Source organism: Lissotriton helveticus, chromosome 2_1 (assembly GCF_964261635.1).
Source record: "Lissotriton helveticus chromosome 2_1, aLisHel1.1, whole genome shotgun sequence".
In the NCBI taxonomy this organism is placed as follows: domain Eukaryota; kingdom Metazoa; phylum Chordata; class Amphibia; order Caudata; family Salamandridae; genus Lissotriton; species Lissotriton helveticus.
The window spans coordinates 137705492-137729920 of record NC_136059.1 but is presented as its reverse complement, the minus strand read 5'-3'; the positions used below and the strand labels follow the sequence as shown (position 1 = coordinate 137729920).

At 43.2% G+C, this 24429-nt stretch overlaps 1 protein-coding gene across 1 annotated transcript in view; it reads right to left on the bottom strand.

Moving 5' to 3' along the window:
* LOC144819254 (uncharacterized) overlaps positions 1-6416 on the bottom strand; it is a 62835-nt gene extending 56419 nt beyond the window's left edge. The window contains exons 1-2 of the mRNA XM_078677223.1: positions 6356-6416; positions 215-300 (exon numbers count right to left, since the gene is read on the bottom strand). Of these exons, the coding sequence (XP_078533349.1) occupies positions 215-260 (46 nt within the window). The 5' untranslated portion in view covers positions 261-300; positions 6356-6416. The remainder of the gene's footprint in view (positions 1-214; positions 301-6355) is intronic.
* Between the last annotated feature and the right edge of the window lie 18013 nt (positions 6417-24429).

The window sequence follows — 24429 nt, the reverse complement described above, 5'->3', positions numbered from 1 at the left end:
TGGGAATGCAATTTATGGTGGCTACAAAAGAGTACAGATAGGTACAATGAGTGGGCTATGCAATGGTTCATGATGCATAGGGTTGGACTGTTCATCTCGCTTGTCCATCTAGCATGATTCATTACCTGGTATTTAATCCCTCTGGGGAACCTCCATAGTGTAATTATGCACATTATGCACATTTGTGTGATATCTGACATGTGAAGTCACTAACCTGATATTACAGTAAGAAGAAAGGAAAACAGTTGTGTGGAACCCATTCCTCTGCCTTGTTTCACTCAGGTGGAGGATTTCCAGCTCCTGAAAAACATTCACAAAATTATTCTTGTCAGTGAGGTCAAAGATTCAAGAGGCATCTTAGGGGGAAGTAACATATGTATGTACATTATATTTATATGCATATTTTAGGGATTGATTTATGAAACAGCATCACATTGCATGCATTACAACGGGTGCAATTACAATGTGGTTGTTACAACAAATGCGTTGTTACAGCGCAGAACAATTAAAATGACTTGCTATAGGAGGCTCTCTAAACTAAGGAATAGTATAATTTACTATTCCAACACGTTCCCTACTGTTGCCCACACTGGAGATTGAATGGTAAATTATACTATTCCTAAGTCCAGCGCGCCTCCTACAGCAAGTTGTTGTAACGACTTGCGTTGTAATGGTACTGCAATGTAACAAGACAGTCGTTGTAACAAATGTGTTGTGATTACATGCGTTGTAAATGCATGCGATGTAAAGGGAAACAACCTTTACAATGCAGTCATTACAATGCATCATCCTTTACATTGCATTCCATTACAATGCATCCATTACATCGCATGTCACTACAATGCATGTCATTACAACGCATGTTATTACAATGCATGTAATGGGGAATAGTGATTTTTACCCCTCCCCTATCCAACACTTACCCTACTGTTGCATTCAATGGAGTGGGAATTGTAAGTTGTACACGTACACTATCCAACACTTACCCTACTGTTGTCCTAAAAGAAATATGCATTGTTATTGTATGCGTTGTAATGATATGCATTGTAATGGAATGCGTTGTAAATGTAGTTTCTAAAAATCCATTGTGATGGCATGCGATGTAAAAACATGCGTTGTAAAGGATGTTGTGATGTTAAGGCATGCATTGTAAATGTTTGGATCGTATCATCATACATTTGATGTAAACAGCTATATTCATCAATGGGCCACAAGGACATGGAATTGCTTTGAGTCTTCTTTAGTGGAACAGCAGAAGAGGAATAAGAAGTTGAAAATGTTCATTTTGGGAGCCCACTGGAGGGCTTTCAAATTAACTAAAGATTATGCTACAGCGCAGAAACCGACTAGATGGAAAGGAATTCATGAAAGTGCACTTCTTATCTCAGCATTCAACACTAAGTTGAACTCACCTCTGAGGCACGCTGAGGGCTAAATAAAGAAAGGACATGCAGAGGAGAGTGCCTTTCTGCCTATTCTGTCTAGTATCATGAAGCCTGTGACCAAGGAGCTGCTGCTCTGAATCTCTTAAGGCAATATATATATAGATAGATATATATGCAAAATAATCTCTCCCCGGTTCGAGGAGCACTCCGAAACAGACCGCAGTGTAGGCAGCCAGCATTCTTTGATTTAGAGATTTGTTCACAAGCCTTACATGTTTAGTAGTTGAGACTCCTTGTTCAGATGCATGATATGCAGCTGTGCATTATTAAAAGAAGGATTGTCCCAGCCTGTCTTTCATTTCAATTGCCCTCCAGTGGGCCTCACAGTTTAGTAAGTATAATTATTGCATTCTGGGATGTGTTGTAAAATACCTCTAATGTAATTGAGGATGCCTCTTAAATATTTGTTCGCCTTTGTTGTTTCTGCACTACTACACACAATCATTAAAAGTTTTCCTTTTACCCTCTGCTGGGCCTCTGAACAAAGAATTCCAGATAATTATTGCGGTATTTTTTTCCAAACAGACTTCAAACAATGACATGTCCTCGGCCCCTCGTTTCCAAGGGTGGTGCATACTCTCTACCTTTATAAATAGAAAGAAAAATAGTACAATGCTGGACGCTCCACCCCTTTTTGCAGCACTCTGCAATTGCACCTATTGGCATGCTGCATGTTAGGGGTGGACGACCCCGTGGCTGCTGAGGGTGCTCAGGGGATAACAAGTCCTCCTGTTACCCCAGTAAGTCCCAATTACCAGGATTGCTGAGAGGTGATAGGAGGCCACTGCCCTTTTCTACAACACTCCGCATATTCACCTCACACACACTCACTAACCAATAGAGCCACTGACTCACCTACTGACTCATCCATACAGGCAGTCACACACCCCCTCACCCACCTACACAGACACTCAGATACCCATACAGGTACAGCCAATCACTCACCTATAGAGCAACTCATGTACCCACTCACACACACATACAGCCACTTAGACATCATTGACAAACTGATACAAACATTCACACAACCAGTCACTCACTCATATATTTAATGAGGCACCTAATCATTCACTAATACAGTCAGGCATGCACCCCCTGAATCATGCATACAAGCAATCATGCACCCACTGATTCACCAATACACATTGTTAAATATATTTAACACTCATAAACTTTTTAAAAAATACTCACAGTCACTGGATGATGTCATCAGTGATTCATTTGAAATGTCATGATTGATCTCATCAGTGATTTTACTGACCATGTCATGAGTGATATAATATGTGAGTTCATAAGCATTGAATGTGGGGGGCACACGTTTTCCTTAGCTGAGCTAACTATAACTGCTGAATGTAACTGTTTTTGTAGGAGTGAAAACTGAGCCTAACTATAACATCCCTGTAACCATAATTTTTTCTGTGAATTTCTAAGGTATTTTTATTCCATAATGTCCCTGTTATCTTTGCTGTGCTTGCTTTGTTCACCCTAAGATGGCAGGGTATGCGCAGATGTGAGTCCCTACTCACTTTACCACTGGATTCAAGCTAGCCTGGCTAATGAAGAGTGTTACCCCGAAACCTGTTCAAGAATGCTTGTTTCTGCTCAGGAAAGACCTAGCTCGGCAATTCGAACTGGACTGTTCCTATGAGGAACAGGTTCAACACTGATTTTCTATGGCTGGATCTGAACTGGAGTTGCAAAGTGAGCTAAACAACGATGATGGATTCAACCCAGATCTGTGACTGAAGGTCAGTGTCTGAAAAGTTTCAGTGCTCTGCCCATCATATTTTTGTGTTTGCACTGGATTCAAGCTAGCCTGGCTGATGTGGGGTAATACCCCTAAACTGGTCCCAGGATGCTTGTTTCTGGCCCAGGGAGGACCTGGCTTGGCAGTTCGGGTTGGATTATTCCCATGGGGAGCAGGTTAAAGACTGATTTTCATATGGCTGGGTCCAAACTGGGAAAGCATGGTGAGAAAAAGAACAATGGATTTAACCCATGTCTCTTGACTGGGGTGAGTGTTTAAGAAGTTTCAGCACTCCATCCATCCTCTTCTTGTGTTTGCTATGTTCACCCTCAACGGCCAAGGTATGCCCAAGTGTGAGTCCTTTGTTCGCTGTACCTCTGGATTCAAGATAGCTTTGCTGATGCAGTGCAATAGCCCGAAATTGGTCCAGGATGCTTGTTTCTGGTCCAGGAAGAACCTGACTTTTAAGTTCAGGCTGAAATGTTTCCAAGGGAAGCAGGGTAAAAACTGATTTGTGTATGGCTGGGTCCAAACAGGGGTAGCATGGTGAGCAAAAGAATGATGGATTTAACTCAGATCTCTTGACTTAGGATGAGTGTTTGAGAAGTTTCAGCACACCATCCTTCACCTTGTGTTTGCTATGTTCACCCTAAGTGACCAAGGGTATGCCCAGACGTTGGTACCTTGCTCACTGTGCCACTGGATTCATGCTAGCCTAGCTGATGAGGGGTTATACACCCAAGCCAGTCCCAGGATGCCTGTTTACCATCTGGGGTGGACCTGGCTTGGCATTTCGGGCTGGACTATTCCTATGGGGAGGAGGATCAAGACGGATTTGCATATGGCTGCATCCAAACTGGGGGTGAATGTTGAGCAAAAGAACAATGGATTTAACCTAGATCTCTTGACTGGGGGTGAGTGTTTGAAAGGTTTCAGTACTTCGTCCCTCATCTTGTTCTGTTTACTTATAAAAGTTAGATTGACTACGTAGAATCTATCTCTTATTGCATACATTTTCTGCAGTACTGAAAAAGTTTGTGGAACATAATGAACACAAGTCAACTATCACCTGCACGCAGTTACATTGATTACAACTATATATAACATGTTCAATGCCTCTACACATCTTTTTAGCATTAGGAGCAGATGTGTTTTGCTAATACCTACAACCATTACTGGACCCAGGCTCTACTAAAATAGGAAGAAAAGACATTTGGTACTCACTTGTCACTATATGATCTATGAAACAAACTCATTGGATTATGTCATCAGTGATGTCATCAATGATGTCATTTGAGAGGACATCAATGATGTCATAAATTATGTCATATAACATGTATGAGTAATGTAATATTTGAAGCCACATGCAGTGCATATCAGGGTGCAAGTTATAGCTAGCGCTGCTAAACATAACTAGTGAATTTATATGTCAAAGCTTTAATATTGTCACTGACTAAAATGCTACTTTAACCTTTTTTTCCAGTGAATTTCTAAGTAAAGCAATATTTAATTATTATGCCTAAATGCAACCCCCCGGCTCACACTGCCAAAGGCTCTTCAGCCAACCCTCTACATGCTGACACCTTAAACATTGATGACAGGAGCACATAGAAGAGTGTGCACAGGGACTAACTTCTGCTATGAGACCTACCTCTGCATGATAGAAGTGCATAGCAGGCTGTGGGGAGTAATTGCCCTCTCTTCTCAGACTTCTTTTGCATGATTCGGTGAGGATGGACTGGCCCCTCTTTTCAGATATCTCCCTCTGATGACCGGTGTGCACAGTAGAGTGAATTAGATTATGAATATTCGTAGCAGGTTTTGGGATGGACTAGAATATCTTCTGAGACCTGCCTCTCAGATGATGGGTGTGCGTAGTAGTGCATGGGGTGTAACTAGCTTCTCCTTGGACCTCTCTCACAGATAATTGTTGTGCATAGTAGTAAGTGCGGAGGGGCTGGACTCTCCTTTCAACCTCTCTCTCAGATAACAGGTGTGCATAGCAGGGCATGTAGAGGGACTGGCTTCTTTGCTGATACCTCTGTCTTCAATAATGGGTGTACATAGTAGAGTGTGTGGGAAATTGGCCTATTTGCTTACAGCTTTTCCCAGAACATTTGATGTACATAGTAGGGTATGGAAACAAACTTACCTCTCCACTAGCCCTCCTCCTCAGTGTCATGAGTATACATAATAGTTGAAAAGGGACTAGTCTCTCCGATTACAACCCTCCCTTGGATTATGGTGGTTGACAGGAGGGTGTGGGAAAAGATTGTCCTCTCTCCTGACTCCTCTTTTTTGGATGATGGTTGTGCATAGTGGGGTAATAAGTGATGCTGTCAATGATGTCTTAGAACATGCTATGACTGATGTAAGGGGTGAGGTCAAAAGCAGTGCATTGCGAGAGTTCAGCAAGGCCCTGCATCCAATCACCATGGGCAGCCAACTCCATTGAGGAGCTACATCATGAGGCAGTAAGAGCACACTCTATTTATCACTCTTTGTAACTTTGCCTGTCACCATGAAACTCTCTTCTGCTGTCTGGCTAGGTCCCTAGTATATAAATTCTACATACATGCCCAGATAATTACTTGTTCAGTCACTGACTATGACATTCACTCAGTCACAATCCATATGTAGTCCAACTGCAGTTTATCAACATAAACGCACATGTGAAAACACCCCCAGAACAGGTGGAGTAGTCGAAATCTTCCTGTTTTGTAGTTATCTCTACATGGAAAGATAGTATTCTTGGTGGGGAGAAAAACTAGGAAAAAGTGCACGTTTCCACAACTCCTGGATATGGGAAAAAAGAGCTCAGGTGGAATTTAATAATTTTCATTGCCACGTCTAAAAATGTTGAGTTAGAGTAAATCCACAGTGAGCTTAGGCATGCAAATGATCAAAGAACTATAATTTGTAGATTTGCTACCTGGCTCCCCTAAAAGCAGCACAGCTAAAACACTTTCTCTATTTTGAAATTAAATGTTTATCATGAACAATCAGAAGGGTTGGTAAATAAATCACAAGGTGTGAGTCAGGTCCGACCCCTGGTTGCTATGTTACGTCAGTCAGGACCAGACCATTGCCTCAGGTACTGGTCTGGGTTAGTACCTGCAGCAGGGCCGCTGGTTTGGATTCCCGTACATTTCTTGTCCCTTACCTCGTGTCTGAAGAGATCACACCAGGCACAGGTTCTTCAGTCTGTGCTCGAAGGATCCCTCTGCACAGTGCACGCCTCCTTGTGCAGACTCTCTTCTTTTAAAGAGCCTGGAATGCAATCACTGGAGGAGGCAGAAAGTGGGATATCCCACTGCACAATGACCACTCCCCTACAGCTATCTTCCATGCCTGCAAAAATGTCTCCACCCACCGTGCCCACAGCATGCTGATGCAACTTGAAGGCCAGAGAAAATTGCTTCTGAGAATATTGCACAATACTTTAAAAAAGTAATTTAGATATTCCAACAATCAGCAATTTACACAATTTCACAGATGACACCCAAATAATGTTGCCACAAGTAAAATGCCAAACGAACGCGAATGCTTTAGGAATAAATCAAAAAGGGCATGAGGGGATGCAAATGAACAGGTAAACAAGAGAAATATGTGGCATTGGTTCATAAGGTTGAAAAACTCAGGAGTTTATCACTGAAACACAGCAAGGCAGGATAAATGCAAGACAAGTCTCTTACCACATTCTCACCTTCACTCACTAACTATGCCATTTATCTTCATTCACATATGCACACAACCTGCACCATCAACTGTCCTCTTACCCCCTCTTTCAGGCACAGAATCATCGATATTTTACAATGATGCAAAGTCAGGCGGTGTCACGCAAAGGTGCACACACTCTTTTACATGATTTAGGGCTAGATGTAGAGACGTACTGTAACCTACAAGTTCAATCTAAAACTTATCAAGTAATCTTGGCCAAAAAGAAGGACTTTGTATTTCCAAAGTAAGGAGAATGATCTAGATACAACTTCCTACTCTAAAGGACTCAGAGACATTTGGGTGCACACAAAGGTCTTACTGGCACACAATATGCAAAAATAATAATGAATATTCCAAGCAGTCCTTCTGACTGTGCTACAGATATTGGAAGCATGTGAACTATAGGAGGAGACTAGGACAGAAATAAGCAGCCAAGGTCTTAGCTTTATCAATGAGTAAGCACAGGCATAAAAAACAGGTATCCGAAGTACCGAATTAAGCTTTACACAAACTGACAAAAGTTTCAAAAGACAACACAACTATTATTCCGATCCCTTGGCATTCATGGTTCCATCTTGAATGGACTCAGAGTCCTAATTGAAAATGGAAAAATGTAATGATTATTGGAAAAGAGACAGTGAAATATCTATGGCATTGAGAGAAAATGATGATGACAGGTCCCCTGCCCCAGAAATGACGTAGAGTGGTCACGTGTCCCAGGGGTGGGATCGCATAGGGGCGGGGATAGAGACCCCAGCGAACCACAGCCCTAGGACCGCATGTGCCAAAAATGTGACGTAGTGGTGTACGCCTCTTTTAGAGTGGTTAGAAAACAATTAATGGAACAGCAACAAGGGGGTTGGCCCTAGGCGGCTGGAGAAAGCTGTATAAATAACAAAGAAACAGGTGTTTTAAATACATTTAAATACAAATAAACACGTCACATTTAAATACAGTTAAAACAATTTAGCAGATTAGAGACCATGAATTCAATTAATTTGGACTTTATTTTTTCCCCTTAATTCACATATTTCCATGCGTCAGGTCAATACGGATACGTTTCAATTAGTACAAATTATGCATGTTAAAACAACATATTGAACAAAGACATACAAGCTTTGCGATAAGATAATGTGATAAACCAAACAATACATGAAGAATGATGCACAAAAACAATTGTCTAAACAACATATCACCAGTCTTGATTCACAAAAGTAGCAGCTACTAGGACATCCTTTAACATCCACAGTGTACATCACATTTAAAGTGCAGCTACCCTTAGGGAAAAAAAACATTAGGGACAGTAGTATGAAAATATAAATAACATTTCTACAGGAGAAAACTCAATCAGATGCAAGAGTCCCCACGTTTTGAAATGCCAGAATACCTTTAGGGCATTGTTAAGTGCCATGTACAGCAAACAGGAGTTGGTATACAGAAAGAGCACCTGATCAATATGAAAAATGCTGCCTACTCATCAAAGGAACCCCTGCAGCGAGTGGACAGGCCACTATTGATAGATATTATTGTAGCATAACGCCTGCGATGTTGGATGAGATTGCTCAGTAGGTACCTCCTAAAGATATGGTCTGCGACGTTACTGGTTTTCATGATGACCTGTGCCATCGGATTGAAACGCTCAGTCTTAAGGATTGGCTTTGACTGTTTTTTGTTTTTTTTTTAATCCTCTCTTGCGTATATGGCTCCAATCTATCAAAACAAAAACTGTCACAGAGCAGAAAATCAGGCTGTGCCTCTGTACTGTCTCAGCGTCGGCTGGCAGGGATAGCATAGGAAGGATGGCGACCAAATCCCAACAGTAACTGCTGGCAAGCCATGAAACTCTGGCGTAAGGGCTATTTTGTTGGTCAATAGTGCCCAAGGTACCAGGACCCCAAAAGCGCCGCTGCGAATTGCCGCAGAGCCAGAAGGTGAGCCATGTCTGCATTAATCATTAGACCTGGGGAGAAAAAAAAAAACCCAGGCTCAACGTGACCACTCCAGCTGGTTCCAAAAGGCTCTCTTTCCCTGATTCCCTCCCCTTGCCAGATCGAGTTTTGAGATCTGGAGGATTGAAGAGCGCCATTCATAGAAAGTGGGCGGGAAGGCGTCTTTCCAATGTCTGCAAATTTCCCTGCGCGCCGCCAGAATGGAATAGAACAGCAGGTTGGAGGCAGCGCTGCGGGACTTCCCGCTCAGACCAAAGATGACTAGGCCTAATTCTATGGAGATGTGAAAATCCAGTATCGAAGACAATTTGCTACTTATGGAATCCCAGAAGGAGGTAATTTGCGGAAATTCAAAGAACATGTGAATGTCGGACGCCGCCTCCAGTCCACATCTTGGGCATGAGACCGGGCCTGTCAGGGAAAATTTTGACAGCCTTTGCGGGGAATAGTAAGCCCTATGCATTGTAAATAGATGGTTCCTTCGGAGCCAGGCTGGTTTGACCAAGTCCCACAGCACCCTACATGAAGTTGTCCAGAGTTCTTCCACGTCTTTTCCTGGCATCGACTCAGCCCACAATAGCGTTGGGAGACAAAATTTGCCATCTGCTTCCTCTAAGATCATGTTGTACCAAAGCGAGATCTCCTTCTTTACAGGGGGTTTATCCATCAGACACGCCTCTAATTCACTTCCTCCCCCTATAGGTAGGCTGCTGTTCCGCGAAGACTGTGTACGAGATGCCTGAGCCCAACTTGAGATTTGTAATTGTTTGAATCTTGAGAGTCTAGGCCCAGCTTTGTTGACCAAGTAATTCCATGGAAGTAGAGATCCATCCATAAACAAGTCACTCCAGGATACGATTCCAGCCTCTTTGAGTGGTAGTGCTCATGCATCTTCCGCCCAGGCCGGGGGGGCAGGTAAATCCCATATAGGAGCTCTACTTGAGTAATAGCCTAGTTTGATCATGTGCCTCACTTTATACCACGTATTGGCCATCCCCTGTAGTACCTTCAGCTTTATTTATTTTTTTAATTTAGGGTCTCCGAATTTAAACAAGAAACTGCCCTGTCCAACTCCCTCACAGTTCAGCAAGGTGGAAAACATAAGGCCCACGCCTGTCTCAGTTGGTATTTTCAAAAGCATTCGTGCATGTGATAACTGAAATGCCCATGCGTAAGCCTGATGATCTGGGCCAGCCAACCCGCCCTTCTCCCTACGACGCCTTATCTTCTTCCAAGCAATTCTTGGATTCTTATTGTTCCAAATGAATGAAGAAATCTCTCTCTGTAGCTTTGAAATTAATTTGGGATCAAAAAACAGCGGAATTGAATTAAATAAAAAAGAAACCTTTGGCAGAATAGACATTTTTACAAGATTTACCTTCCCCAAAATGGTAAGAGGAAGGTGTGCCCAAGCTCTCATCAGTTTTCGCCACTGCGCTGCTACTTTAGCAAAGTTTGAGGAGGCTATCAAATTTATGTCTTTGACTATATTAATCCCCAGGAACCGCAAGTTAGCTCTTGATGTTTCTTTATGGGTATTTAAGTTGACATTCCAACACATTGACTCAGTTTTGGAGGCATTCAACTCATATCCTGAAACCTTTCCAAATTCCAGGGCTAAGTCTTTGACCGCTGGGAACGCAGTATTGATGTCTGGTGAAAAGATCATAATATTTTCTGCGTAGAGTGCCACTTTTTTGACCCAATCGCAATAAACAAAAGGTTTAATTAGTGTGTTTTCTCTTAATTTTTGAGCAAATGGCTCTATATATAAATCGAATAACAGGGGGGACAGGGGACAGCCCTGTCTCGTACCCCTCGTTACCCTAAATGGCTCGGATAGGCCCCCATTGATCAGAATTGAGGCCGAAGGGCTTCTATATAGCAAATTTATTGCTCTACGGAATTTGTCCCCCACGTTGAATTTTAGCAAGGCCTCCGACAGGTACAACCAATTTACCCTGTCGAAGGCCTTGGTGGCGTCCAACGTAAGAACCGAGAGGGGCAAAGCTTCCTTCATAGCCACATCTATGGCGCCTACAAGATCGTAAGTGAGCTCATATAACTGCCTCCCCTTTACAAAACCTTTTTGATTGGGATGCAATATATCCGGGGCTACCTGACCGAGCCTTTTGGCCAATATAGTCGCAAGAATCTTGTAATCGGCGTTTTAAAATTGATATTGGCCGATACGAGCCACAGTCGGATGGGGGCTTTCTTGGCTTTAAGATGAGTGTTATGGAGGCGTTATCCCAGGAGGCGGGAGGGGCCTCTCCTTCCCTCAATATCTGATTAAACAAGGCCGCCAGGACGGGAGACACCTCTAATATCAAGTTTTTATAGATTTCGGACGGTAAACCGTCAGTTCCTGCAGCCTTACCTCCCTTAGCTCCCCTTATGGCCTGCTCTACCTCAGTCTTGGTTATTTCCTTGTCTAAGAAATTATTCTGTGCAACCGACAGGGATGGTAGAGAGATATCCTCTAGCCAACTCGTAATGTTTTCAGATGTAACACTAAGGTCTTCCAGATATATTGTCTGGAAGAAATCCTTAAAGGTTTCCCTAATGTCTGAGTGAAGCACGGAGAAACATGGCGGCAACAGGTTGACTGCCGTAGTGCTCCACTCTGACCCTGCCATGAGTGCCACGGCTTTTCCTTCGTTTTTTGTTCGTTCCAGTACGCAATCATGACAGTTTCAAAAAAAGAAGTGAGGTGAAACTCTGAAAAAGACTGAAATAATTTTCATCCGTATACTTGCGCACTTGGCCGACGAGGCTCTTTCATCCCACGGCTCCGGCTCCGCCTCGATGTGTGTGGATCTTGGCGTGGAGGCGGAGAGCTCCGAGGCTGACAGCAGGAAACGCCCAGCGAGAGAGCAGCGGGCGCCAGTGCTGCTGCGTTGGAGTCAGGCCGCCCTGGAGCACCGGAGGACCAGATACATACGGAGTCTCCGTGGGGACTCCCATACGAGCCAAAGAAGTGAGAGTGCGCTAGCTTCCAGCGCTAGCACTAGCACTAGCGTTAGCGTTGTATCAAGCCTCCCAAAAACGGGAACAGACGCCAGACTGCCAGTAAGTGGACGGCTTGATGAGGACGTGGCTGATAGCACAAAGGGGAAGAAGGGTGGGAGTGAGTCGAAAGCTTTTGAATTTTCCCCTTCGCATATGAAAGCAGCTGAGACTATAAAAGAAAGCCAAAGCCAGAGTAAGGGTCCAGCTAAAGGCTTGGGAAAGGCGAAGTGCCCCCGTAAAAGGAGGGGCAAAGGTGGGGAGTTGTCTTCAGCGGAGAAGTCTTTAAGGAAAGCGCCAGAAGCCTCAGAAGCGTTAGTGGGCTCCGGATATGGGGTGCCCTCCCAAGTCTTCACTCGATTACCCTCTGACTCAAACTTAGAAAAAACATCTTCGTATCTCTCGGTGGAGGTGAAGGCTAAGAGGGGAAGAAAGTGCAGTAAGGCGGCCAAACCTCCCCTAGCTCCTACCTCAAAGATTACTCCCTCGCTGCGTTCTTACTTTAAAGCGCTCCCGCAGGTGCTAGAAATAGGTCAAGACCGTTTGTTGAGTGATACTAATTCTATTGAGCCGATTACTGAGAACAGGGAAATGGCATCGCTGGAGCAAGACCTGGGGCCAGATCTCCCTAGTGGATCTGCGGGGCAGTCTCTGGATGCCGACTCTGATGCTCTACTGCACCTCAGTGTTGGGGCAGGGGAAGGTCTATCAGTTCCACCTGTTCCAGACTTATTTACCAGTCATGAGGAAGCCCCAGGATTAGTTTATGAAGTTGATGCACCATGGGCTATGTCAGCTCATGCCGTAGCCCTGTCTCCCTCGCCCTCCCAAGATGAAAACAGGGGCAAAGACCATCTGACAACAACAGATCTGGGGAATACTGAGAACAGTGTGGAAGCCAACGCTCTATTACCTCCTGGGTCTCTTTTGGCCTCTAGCTTCGCTGATGGCGGTGTTTTTCTCAGCCCCTGAGGAAAGCGGAGCCTCGGATCCCAGCTCTACTCCTATTTCTGTTGCCTCATTGCAGCAGATGTTTGCAGCACTATCAGCCGAGATCAAGCAAGGCTTTGAGGAGTCTGCCTCTAATCAAAGAGAAATAAGAAGTTTTTGCGACTCCCTGGACGAAAAGATCGTAGGGCTCTCAGCAAGAACTCAAGCCTTAGAAGAAACTGTGGGGCAAATCTCCATGCGTGCAGAAGGCGTTCAGGACGATATACTGAAGCTAAAAAGAGAAGATTCGTCCTTATCAGAGAGAATGGAGGCTGTGGAGAACAATGCCAGACGATGCAATATCCGCATCCTAAATGTCCCGGAAGGTAGTGAAGGAACAGACATTAAGGGCTTTATTATCTCACTGCTAAAAGAGTCTCTCAACCTGCAACATTCCAACGAGGACCTCGCAATGGATATACAGCGCATTCACAGGGATCCATTTAGGCGCAATCCGCAGAGAACTAAGCCGAGGAAAATCCTTGTGAATTTTCATATGTACACTCTGAAAGAACAAATCTTGAACCTTGCCTTAAAACAAAAATCCTTAGCAGGCAAGGGTTTCAACTTTCAGGTACGCTCGGACCTGTCTAGATTCACTCTTGATAAACAGTGGGAGCTGGGCAGGAGAATGGATGCTTTTCGAAGGTTGGGTGCCACGGTGCAGATGGGTTTCCCTGCATCCCTCAAAATAATGCATGACAACAAAATGCACAATATACGAACGGTTCAGGCTGCAGATGAGCTGTTATTGTCTTTAGGCAGTAGGAAGGAGAAAGTGCCAGCTGACTAGGGTAACAGGATGACCCATTCCTATAAGATTAATAAGTCCTCCCCTAGCATCTTCTATTACAACAAGCTTCGGCCTAGGAGGCTATGGAAGAGTTAATATATAAACAAAAAAATGGTTAACCTCTAGCTAAGGTTTGGTAAGGAATTATACCAAATTTTCTATGATGAAATAACAAATCACGTGTAAAAAAAAAAAAAAAAAAAAAGGATAAAAAAAGAAAAAAAAAAAAGTGGGGGGCGAACAAGAACACAATAAAATAAATGTTAGAGGCACTTATGGGGGGGTTCGGGAAGAGCAGGGGCACTTACTTCCGTAAACTTCCGGATAGTGAGTACAAGGGTTTCTCATGGGAGGGGGGGAGGTCTGGGGGGTCACTGGGGGGTGAAGGGACGGAACAAAAAGGGAAAAATATATTTATCCTTTATTGAGCTCCGATCAAAGCATATTAGGGAATATATTTCTATTTGGCAGATAAACAGGGAATCGTATAATCTGGCAGCATTTTCTACTAACATCTAATCCCAGAGCTATGAGTAAGCTTAAGATTTTCTCCTGGTATGTCAATGGTCTCCGCACCAAACCCCGAGCAAATAAAATTCTGCAGTACTTACGGGATGTTGATGCGGGAATCATTGTACTCCAGGAGACACATTTAATTGAGAGCGAAATGCTTGAGCTAGTCAAGAAGAATAGGTGGCTAGATATATCAGTCTCTACCTCCCAATTGTTGAACATAAGGGGCGTGTCTATCCTGTTCAAAAAACCTATGAACATGAAAATCATACAGAAAAAGGCGGACACTGGAGGGAGATGGGCCATCGTAGTGGTCGAGATAGAGGGCAAAGCTTTAACATTAGTCGGCTGTTATGGGCCGAATCGTGATGACCCTACGGCACTAGAATCTTTATTTTTACACCTCTTACAATTCCCAGAGCCAGTTATAATTACTGGTGATTTTAACATCGTGTTGAATCCTTCATTGGATAAGTCACCAACAAGTAGACAGCAGGCTCTTTCAAAATCTAGAAACTGTTTACTCGGGTGTATAAACCAATATGGCTACGTTGATATTTGGAGGGTTAGAGAAGGACAGAGGCAAGGATTTTCGTTCAGAAATCTTAAATATCGACATCGGTCGAGGATAGATTTTATCCTAATTAGCCGTGCCCTGGTTGACTCTGTGAAGAATGTAGGCTACATCCCTTCGCACCTCTCCGACCACTCTGCCATGAAGCTGGAACTTGAGTGGGGGGATAAGCCTCCCACTCGGACGTGGTCTTTTGATAGATCTCTCTTTACCTCTTTGGAGGATATTGAGTTTGTACAATCAGAAGCACGGGAGTTCTTCATAACCAATATTGGTTCAGCACCAGGCGTTGTCTGGGATGCCTTCAAGTGTTCATTAAGAGGAATGATAAAGAATAGGACTGTGTACAGAAGAAGGCGGTATATGGAAGAGGTGTCCTCTATCGAAGCGAGTATGACAGCAGCCCAGATAGACATTGATAACTGTAGGGTTGACGATAGTCATGATTTATTCCTGAAACTCGCAAAACTGGTAGAATTGAAAAATAAATTGTCATCCGTTCTAGATAAGCGTATTTTGCAGAGATGGGAGGCGAGCAAATTATCTCATTTTCAATACGGGGAGGGGGCTGGAAGGTTGCTGGCATGGAAAGTAAAATCCGATCGGGTGCGAAATCATATTGACTCGGTTACAACAGACAGAGGCACCTTTACAAAAAAGGATTGGCTTTGACTGTTGTCGGCGATTAAAGTCGGCAGCAGCGAAAGTGAGGTCTCGAGTAACAGTGTCGGTCATACTGGCAGCAATTTCTTCAACATGGAAGATGGCAAAGAATCTACAGTTCCTCCTACCTCACCTCTATAAGAAGACATGTTTTTTTTTGGAGGAAGCCATTCCAGAGTCGGTAATCGTGCAACAGGTGTTCAACTGGTGTTCAAAACAGACTGAAAGTTCCACATGCCAAAACAACAAGGGTCGCAGGAATTGTATCTGTGCCTTTTGGAGCAGCGATTGTGGAAAAGAAACTCTAGGTGTACCCCTAAGGCAGTATTTCCTGTTAAAGATTTTGCTGCAGTTTGCTGTACTAGCATGTGTCAAACGTGAATATTACAGCCTTTGTTATGGACCTTTATATAAAATTAAGGATCTTCAACAGGCTACGCACCAGTGCCTATGCAACTCATACAGAGCAAGAACAAATAACAATCTGGTATATATGTTGTTTGTTAGACCTGTACAAGGTGTATAAACGGTTAAGGGTTGTGTATGGTGTGACTCCTGAAAATAAATATCTGCACCCTGATATGCTGAACATCTTGTCAGCGGCACTCAATGAGTTCCGATAAGTCAGTGAACCAAGCTCAAAACTACGGGTATGCCTAGTTTGTGTATGTGATTTGATCGAACGATGATAGAAAGACTAGTAAAAATGCATATGTGTAATAAGTATTTAAAAAATAGGAAATAATGCCATTTAGTATTTCTTAATGGCCCGAATTGCTTTTTCGGAATTATAAATGGCCTTCTCAGATGTACAAAGGGCCAAAAACAGTGACAATTTGCGTTATATACAATGTAGACATCACAAATTGCGACAGTAATTTAAGAATTGCAAATCGGTTTACCTATTTGTGATTCCTAAAGCAGATGTATGAATTGGGCATTTAGGAAATGCAATTACTATCATCTTCGATGGAAACCAGTTGCAAAATAAAAAAATGCATTAAAATGCATTTTATTTATTGTGACATTAAGCGCATATATGCCCATAGGAAATCGCAAGTTAGGAAATGCAATCTATTTCCTATTTCTCCAACAGGCAGGAAAGCAATCGAATTTCCTATTTGCGATTCCCTAATAGCCATTCCTAAACTGTAAGAATCTCAATTAGGGAATGTGTTCCTACTTAGAACGAAACAACAGACTGTTACAGTGTAAGTGGCCTGTGCGCAACCCCCATGGATGCTGCTTTAGCTGCAGCTATGGAGGGTCCTTCTGGAACCAATGAGTGTTTATCTGTAAAAGGTTTCAAGCCAATAAGGCATGTACTAAGAAAATGTGAAGAAAGATCTGTTTATGTTTTGATAATATTCTTTATTTTTCATAAAATGTCCTGACACAAAACATGTGTGTTTCATTTCCTGGGCTGTAGTGGATGATAACATGTCGGGGGCCGAGTTACACTTTTTTAATTACGATACATGAGAGATTGGCAGCACTGAAGCTCTGTATAGAAGGGCTCTAGTTGAAAATGAACCTGTAAAAAGAGCCCCCGTGAAGACTTGGTTATCAGGGAGGAGGCATATTCAATCCATAAACCAGCCAGAACGTGTTTTAAGAAGCAACCTACAATAATGAATGAGCAAGGAGATTATCAATGGCAAAAATACATCATCAGCCTTCAAGATTAAGCAATGAGATGTGTTTCCTAAGTACACCTTTGCAGAAACGTTAAAAGATAAAAGTGGGGTTAGAGTCACAGTGGCTTTTAAAGACATCTTCGAGAAGGGTCGGAACCCATGAAAACTACATATAGACGCTGAAAAACAATTTTAAACTAAGTCATTTCAGAAATTATTAAAGCAGCACACTGTTTAGCATTTTGTAACACACCCATAAGTAGAAGCAGCGACTGTAGAACAGTGTCTTAGAAATTTAAAGTCTAAGATGCAGAGATATTTTACAGCCTTCAACACCTACAGATATGTTGATGTTCTACAGGCATTTATAGATGTTTATAATGCCAGTTATCACTGCACCATCAAAACATTGGCCTAGTGGTAATGCCTGGTAATTTTGTAGCCGTCTGGAGAAAGGTGTACGGGTGCTAACTCGCTACATATGTAAAAAAACTATTTCTGGAAAAGGTGATCATATTAGTATTTCAAAGTTGAAAGGGGTATATACGAAGGGGTACTAGCAGACTTTTAGCAACAAAATATTTATAGTGGAAAGAGTGGAGCTTAAAGAGGGGTTGTGTATTTACTGGTTAAAAGACTACGATGGGGAAGCAGTGTCTGACATCTTTTCCAAGGAAGAGTTACAAGGGGTGCCCAATGATCCGCACAGGGTGTATAGGGTTGAAAAGGTTCTGAAAAGGAAGGGTAGCAGAGCTACCAGCTGGGCATTTGTGAAATTTAGGATATGGCTGGTGAAATTTAACAGTCTGTGGTCACCAGCTCCCTGAAGGGAGTGAGTTTTATGACTCACTAAAGGGTTTGGGAAGATGGAGACAACTCCCTTTTTTATTATCCTGTCATCCAACACCTCCAAGGATATGTTCCCCAAAAACAAATTTCTAATTGCACAGTGAAATTAGTTAAACCTGTGGACCTGACAGGAGATTGGGAGGTAGCCCTAACAGATATCCAATACCCGACAGCATTAAAAACATGTGCAATAAACGATGCCAAATTTTACATCAAGGCTGAACAGGTCTCTTTGAGCATACACCCCAGCTTTCCACATGGCTATTACCCAACCATTACAAGTGTTGTAGATGCCAATAACAAATCCATATCCAGCATTGAAATGCATATGAATATTCACCTGATGTTAGATAGCATCAGAGGTAAGGTCTTTCTTAAAGCCCCAAATCACAATACCGTGTTTAACTGCTCTGGTAAAGTAATGAGGGTTTTAGGCACCTTGCAACATACGAGAAGTTAGGTAAAAGTGGATCACATGTGCCATGGTGTTAATGGGGGGATTTTATACACTCTACGTGTATAGTGATACTGTAAAGGCACAGAGGATCGGTGATGCTTATTAATCATTGTTAAGATGGGTCCATGTTCAGAGCAAAAATGTAAGCAGGCTGACGACGTTGCAGTTTCTGAAAACCATTTTGACACTATTTCAATTATATTCTTTGATGACCAGTCTGAGCCAGTGGTGTTTAAATACAGGAAAGTTATTGTTAAGCTTCATTTAAGACTGAGACACATCAGTGACTATTAAGAAAACATCCTGGCATTTGAGGAAACATATGGTGATCCGTTTATGTACAGGAACTATTACCAGGACGGATACTGGGGACCACCGTACTTTCAAAAGTCCCCCGTTATGTACGGGACTGGCTTGAGGGATTTCCTCCGTAGTTTGTTTATAAGAACAATGTCATTCTTGCAAATTGCAAAGCCCCCCTGCTGCTACGAACAAAGCCCAAGATGTGATAGGGGTAGTCACGTCTGCTGTCACCAAGCGCATAAACAAGCAGCCGCAAGAAGGCGCTGGGCTGGTTAACAGACCGCGCACAAGAGTTAAAAGGAAGCCTCTCTCTTCAAGATGTAGGGGGCTGTTGGTCCCCTATAAAAAAGGAGTAGTTCTTCAAATGGCACTCACAAAAGAAGAACCCAAAGCCAGAAGAGACCTTTGAACAAGAAGAAACCATCCTCTAAAGTAAATATTTTTTAAAGCTATATGAATAATGTGATTCTTGCAAATTGCAAAGAACCATGTTGAAGCTGCTGCTACGAACATAGCCCAAGATGTGATTGGGTTTGTCATGTCTGCTGTCGGCAAGAGCATAAACAAACAGCCGCAAGAAGGTGCTAGGCTGGTTTACAGACTGCATACACTTGTTCAAAGGGCTGCTGGTCCCCTATAAAAAAAAGAGGAGTTCTTAAATGGCACTCTCAAAAGAAGAACCCCAACCTGGAAGAGAGCTTCGAACAAGAAGAGACAATCCTCTAAAGTAAATATTTTTTAAAGCATCGCAAACTGAAGCATGGCCTTCATACATTGCGCATTTGACAAATGTGCCAAATCAGAGTTAGACTTGTTTACTCTAAAACCCACGCAGATGAGCATCAAACACAGCTTTTTTCACAGAGGTATTGTCTTTAGCCGCTTTGATGTCAAGTTCCACGGATATCTATTTGGATCTCAACAACACTATATTGCATCTTGTGTGTAAAATCGTAAAAGAGGATGGTGCCAACATAGAAGCAGCCGCCAAGCAACAATTTTTGATAAGGTGGCCATTACCCTGGATGATCACCTCAACACACAGAGTGATAACATGTATGCCTACAGAGCCTCCCACGAGAATATAGTAAATTACAGCAGCCACACCCTTGACACACATCTTACAGCGGGTCTCTTCAACAATGATACATACCCAGAGTTTGAAGGCAAGGAGTTAGACGGTGACAAACAGGTTTTGTAAAAAAGAACAAGCTTTGCCACCAACAGTCTCCAGTTTGACCTCATGGGGTTCATACATTCAGACCTCTTCTTCCGAGATAAATTGCTTTTTCACTTTGGAGAGAGCAACGCCTCTTCCCTTCTGCTCTTCAATTCTTTAGAAAGAATGGCTGCAAGACCACCAAACAGCAGTGAGGACTCTGATGACTTTCTTCAAGAGGACCCTCCTCAGCCAAAAGTGAAGGAGCACTTCATTTGGACATTTTTTACAATTCCACAAGGAGAGAAAAAGGTAAATGCTCCAAAGGTGGAGTGCAAGATTTGCCACACTGTTCTTTCATGGGGTAACCCCACAAAAAAATATAGTTTTGGAAATTCCACAATGATAAGGCATGTTCAAAGAAGGCATCCCCAGAACTATGCCCGGGAGAGTGTCAGGTAGCTGGCACGGAATGCACCGAGGGATGGGGCCAGCACCTCGACTGGTAGTGCAACAGCTTCTGGAAGAGATGGTGAAAGAATGGTCCGGAACATACAGCCGCAGTTTGCACGCATCAAAATTCTATGCATGGACTGCGATGAACTACTCTGTTATGGGGAGCAGAGTATTGAACTGATTGCTCGGAAGAGACAGGAACACCGCTGCCCTCCCCGTCCCTAACTTTTCACCTTTTTTTTGCTCCTGTTGAGCGGTTTTGGAATCCCTGGTTTTGTTTTTCCCCTGTAAAAAATACAAAAAAACATAAAATCGTTAACAAAAAGATAAAAAATATATAAAAAGAAAAGAAGAAAAAAAAAAGTTATTTTAAGAACTAACTCCAATTCTCCAAAAAGAGCTACATTCTTTACAGAATTTGCCATTCTTTTTTCTGAGAATGTGTACTGAATATATGAATGAATGAAATAAGTGAATGAAGGGGAGAAAGTGACAGAGCGAACAAGTGTCAGAAGAGGAGTGAGAGAAGGTGAGTTGTAAACAAGAGTGAGTTGAAGTGGAGCGAACGAAGGAGAATTGACAGGGAGTGACGGAAAGAAATGAGTCAAGGTGAAAAAAGGGGATTGATATTGAGGGAAAGAGGGTGACGGAAGATAAAGTAATAGGAGTGCGAGTAAGGCTAGTGGAGTGAGGAAGAAGGAAGGTGGAGTGAGTGAGAGTGAGTTGATGACAGTGAGGGTTTGAAGATGAGTGAGGATGATTGAAGGGAAGGGAGAATGAGGGGACAGAGGGAGTAAGGGTAAGACAGATGGAGTGAGAGGAGAGCAGTGAAGAGAGTGAGGGAATGGGAGTGAGGAAGTGAAAGGACAGAGAGAGTCAGAGAAGGAGTAAGTGAAGTTGAGTAAGGTGAGTAAGGGAAGGGGAATTACTGAGGGAGCAAAAGATAGAAAGAAGGGGAAGGGGACTGAAGTTGAGTGACTCAGAGCTGGTAAGTGGTGGAGCGGAGAGAGAGGAAGGGGAGTAAAGGAATGGGGAACGAGAGGTAGTGAGGGAAGTGGAGTAAGGAAACGGGGGAGAAGGAGAATAAGAGAATGCCAGTGAGGGTGAGTAAAGAGGGGTGATAGAGGGTGGATAAAGGCAAGTGAGCATGAGACAAGGGGAGTGAGGGAGTGAGGAGACAGAGGGACTGAAGGAAAGAGTAAGAGAAGGAGACTGAGTGAGGGACCACAGAAAGCTTAGTGAGGGAGTGTTCCAAAGTTATAGGGAGTGAGCGTGATGGAAGAGGATTGAGAGAGCGAGGGGACGGAGGAAGTAAAGCTAAGAGAGAGGGAGTGAGGGAAGGAGAATGAGGATGTGACAGGACAGAGGGAGTGAGGGAAAGATTGAGTAAAGTGGAGTAAGGTGAGTGAAGGAAGGGGAATGAGTGGGTGAGCGAAGGAAAAGAATAGAGGGGAAGAGGACTGAAGCATAGGTACTGAGAGAAGGTGAGTGGGGGATGAAAGTAAAGGGAAAGGGAGAGAAAGATAGTGAATGAGGGGTAGTGAGGGAACCAGACTAAGGGAATGGGGGTGAAGGAGGGTGAAAGAATGCAGAGAGCATGAGTAAAAAGTGATGAAAGACGGTGGATAAAAGTGAGTGACGGTAAAACAAGGGGAGTGAGAAAGAGAGAGGATAGAGGTAGTGAAGGAAAGAGTGACAGAAATGAACTGAGTGATGGAGCAAAGAAAGATAAGTGAGGGTGTGTGGCTGAGTTATAGGGAGTAAGCGTGATGGAAGAGGAGTGAGAGACTGCGAGGATGGAGAGAATGGGGGTAAGAGAGAGAGAGTGAGGGAAGGGGAGTGAGGAAGTAAGAGGACAGAGGGAGTGAGAGAAGGAGTTACTGAAGTGGAGTAAGGAGAGTAACGCAAGGGAAAAGAGTGAAGGAGCGAAGGATGGAAGAGAGAGGAAGGGAAGTAAAACAGGAGATCTGAAAGAAAATGAATGTGGGAGTGTGGCTGAGTTATGGGGAGTGAGCGTGACAGAATAGCAGTGAGAGACTAAGAGGACAGAGAGAATGAGGCTAACAGAGAGAGAATGAGGGAAGGGGAGTGTAGAAGTAAGAGGATAGATGGAGTAAGAGAAGGAGTTAGTGAAGTGGAGTAAAGAGAGGAAGGGAAGGGAAAAGAGTGAAAGAGCGAAGGAAGGGAAGAGAGGGGAAGGGAAGTAAAGCAGGAGGTCTGAAAGAAGGTGAGTGTGGGAGGGGAGTAAGAAAAGGGGAGTAAACATGGAGATTGAGAATAAGTGAGGGAAGCGCAGTAAGGGAACAGGGGTGTGGGTGGGTGAGAGAAGAGTAGTGAGATTAAAGAAAAGAGTGTTGAGAAAGTGAATTCTGTATGTCAAACTTACCTTATAAGTAATGTAAACTTAATTACATATTTTCAGTAAATGTAATATCTGTGAAAGAGAAAAAAAAGTACGTTATAATATTTATAATATATATTTCACAATACAAGAGACAAAGCAGGAGATTAAAAGTCATTAAAGGGTAGTAATAGATGTAGTAGGTCCTTTCCTTCTTGGCTTTAAGGGGAATCGTTGATGAAATGACCTAATTAATCTGGGAGCATGAACGTCCTCCTCCAGTTCCCAAGACCGCTCCTTAGGACCATAGCCTTTCCAGTCAATTAGGTAGTACAGTTGTCCCTTAGACCTTTTAGAGTCTAAAATTTCTTTCACCTCAAACTCAGTTCCTGTCTCTAACTGAATGGGTTTTGGAGGGGTTTCAGTTCTAAGGTCACTGGAAGCTTTCTTTAACAGTGAGACATGGAATACTGGATGGAATTTTAGTTTAGCTGGTAATTTAACTCGATAGGTGACCGGTTTGATCTTTTCCTCAACCGGATAGGGACCAATGAATCGGGGCTGAAATTTCCGATTACCTTTTAATCTCAAGTACCTAGTGCTCAACCAGACTGGGTCTCCGATATTCAGAGTTGGTCCTTCCCTCCTTTTCCTATCAGCATAGCCCTTATATTTTTCCTTAGCCCTTGCGAGATTATCTACAGCCTGTAGATGTGTCTGATGCAAATGCGAAACAACTTCTTTCACCGCTGGAACTGAAATTTCAGTTTGCCGAATAGTAGCATTTGGGTGCCTGCCATAATTCAGATAAAAGGGGGAATAACCTGTTGAACTGTTCTTTGCATTATTGTGGGCGAACTCAGCCGTCCACAAATAATCTGGCCAATTTCCTTCTTCTTTTAGAAGAAACAGTCGCAGATACTGTTCTAATTCTTGGTTCACCCTCTCAGTTCGTCCATCAGTTTCTGGGTGATAACTAGTAGGGAATCTGACTTCTGTTCCTAACCCTTCCATAAAGGCCCTCCAGAAATGAGACACAAACTGAGAACCTCTGTCCGAAATCACTATCTTCGGTACTCCATGTATCCTTACAATCTGGGAACTGAAATGGGTGGCTAACTGTTTGGCAGTGGGAACCCCTTTTAAAGCAGTAAAATGGGCCATCTTAGAAAAGGTATCCACCACTACCAAGATGGTATCAAACCCCTGACTGTTCGGTAAGTCTGTAATAAGATCTAAAGTGACGGTATGCCAAGGGTATGGAGGAGTGGGCAGTGGTTGTAAAAGCCCTCTTGGGGCCTGCCGTTCTGATTTTCCCGGAGCGCAGATCTCACAGGACTTAACATACCTCTCAATGTCCGAAGCCATCTTTGGCCACCAATAGTGTCTCTTGATTAACTCTTCGGTTTTGGCTTCTCCCTTGTGACCGACTAGTCTATTATCATGACATTCTCGCATTACTTGTTGTTGCAATTCTTCTGTGGGAACATACAAGGCCTTTCGATAATAGGGTAGTTGCTGGATTATCTCTCTATCTGGACCTTCTTTGGCCCACTCCTGCATGGCTTCTGGACTCATGACCTTAGCGACATCTTCCACTAAACTGATGGAGGTGGTGGCCCCAATAATCCTTGCACTCGGAATGATTGGCTGATTCTCCGTAAGGGTTTTCTGTGCTTCTATGCCGATTCTGGACAACGCATCCGCTTTTCCATTTTGAGCCCCAGGGCGATAGGTGATCACGAAATCATAGTCCGCAAAATATAAGGACCATCTCAACTGCATTGGTGTTAGAGTCCTGGCGGTCTTTAAAAACTTTAGATT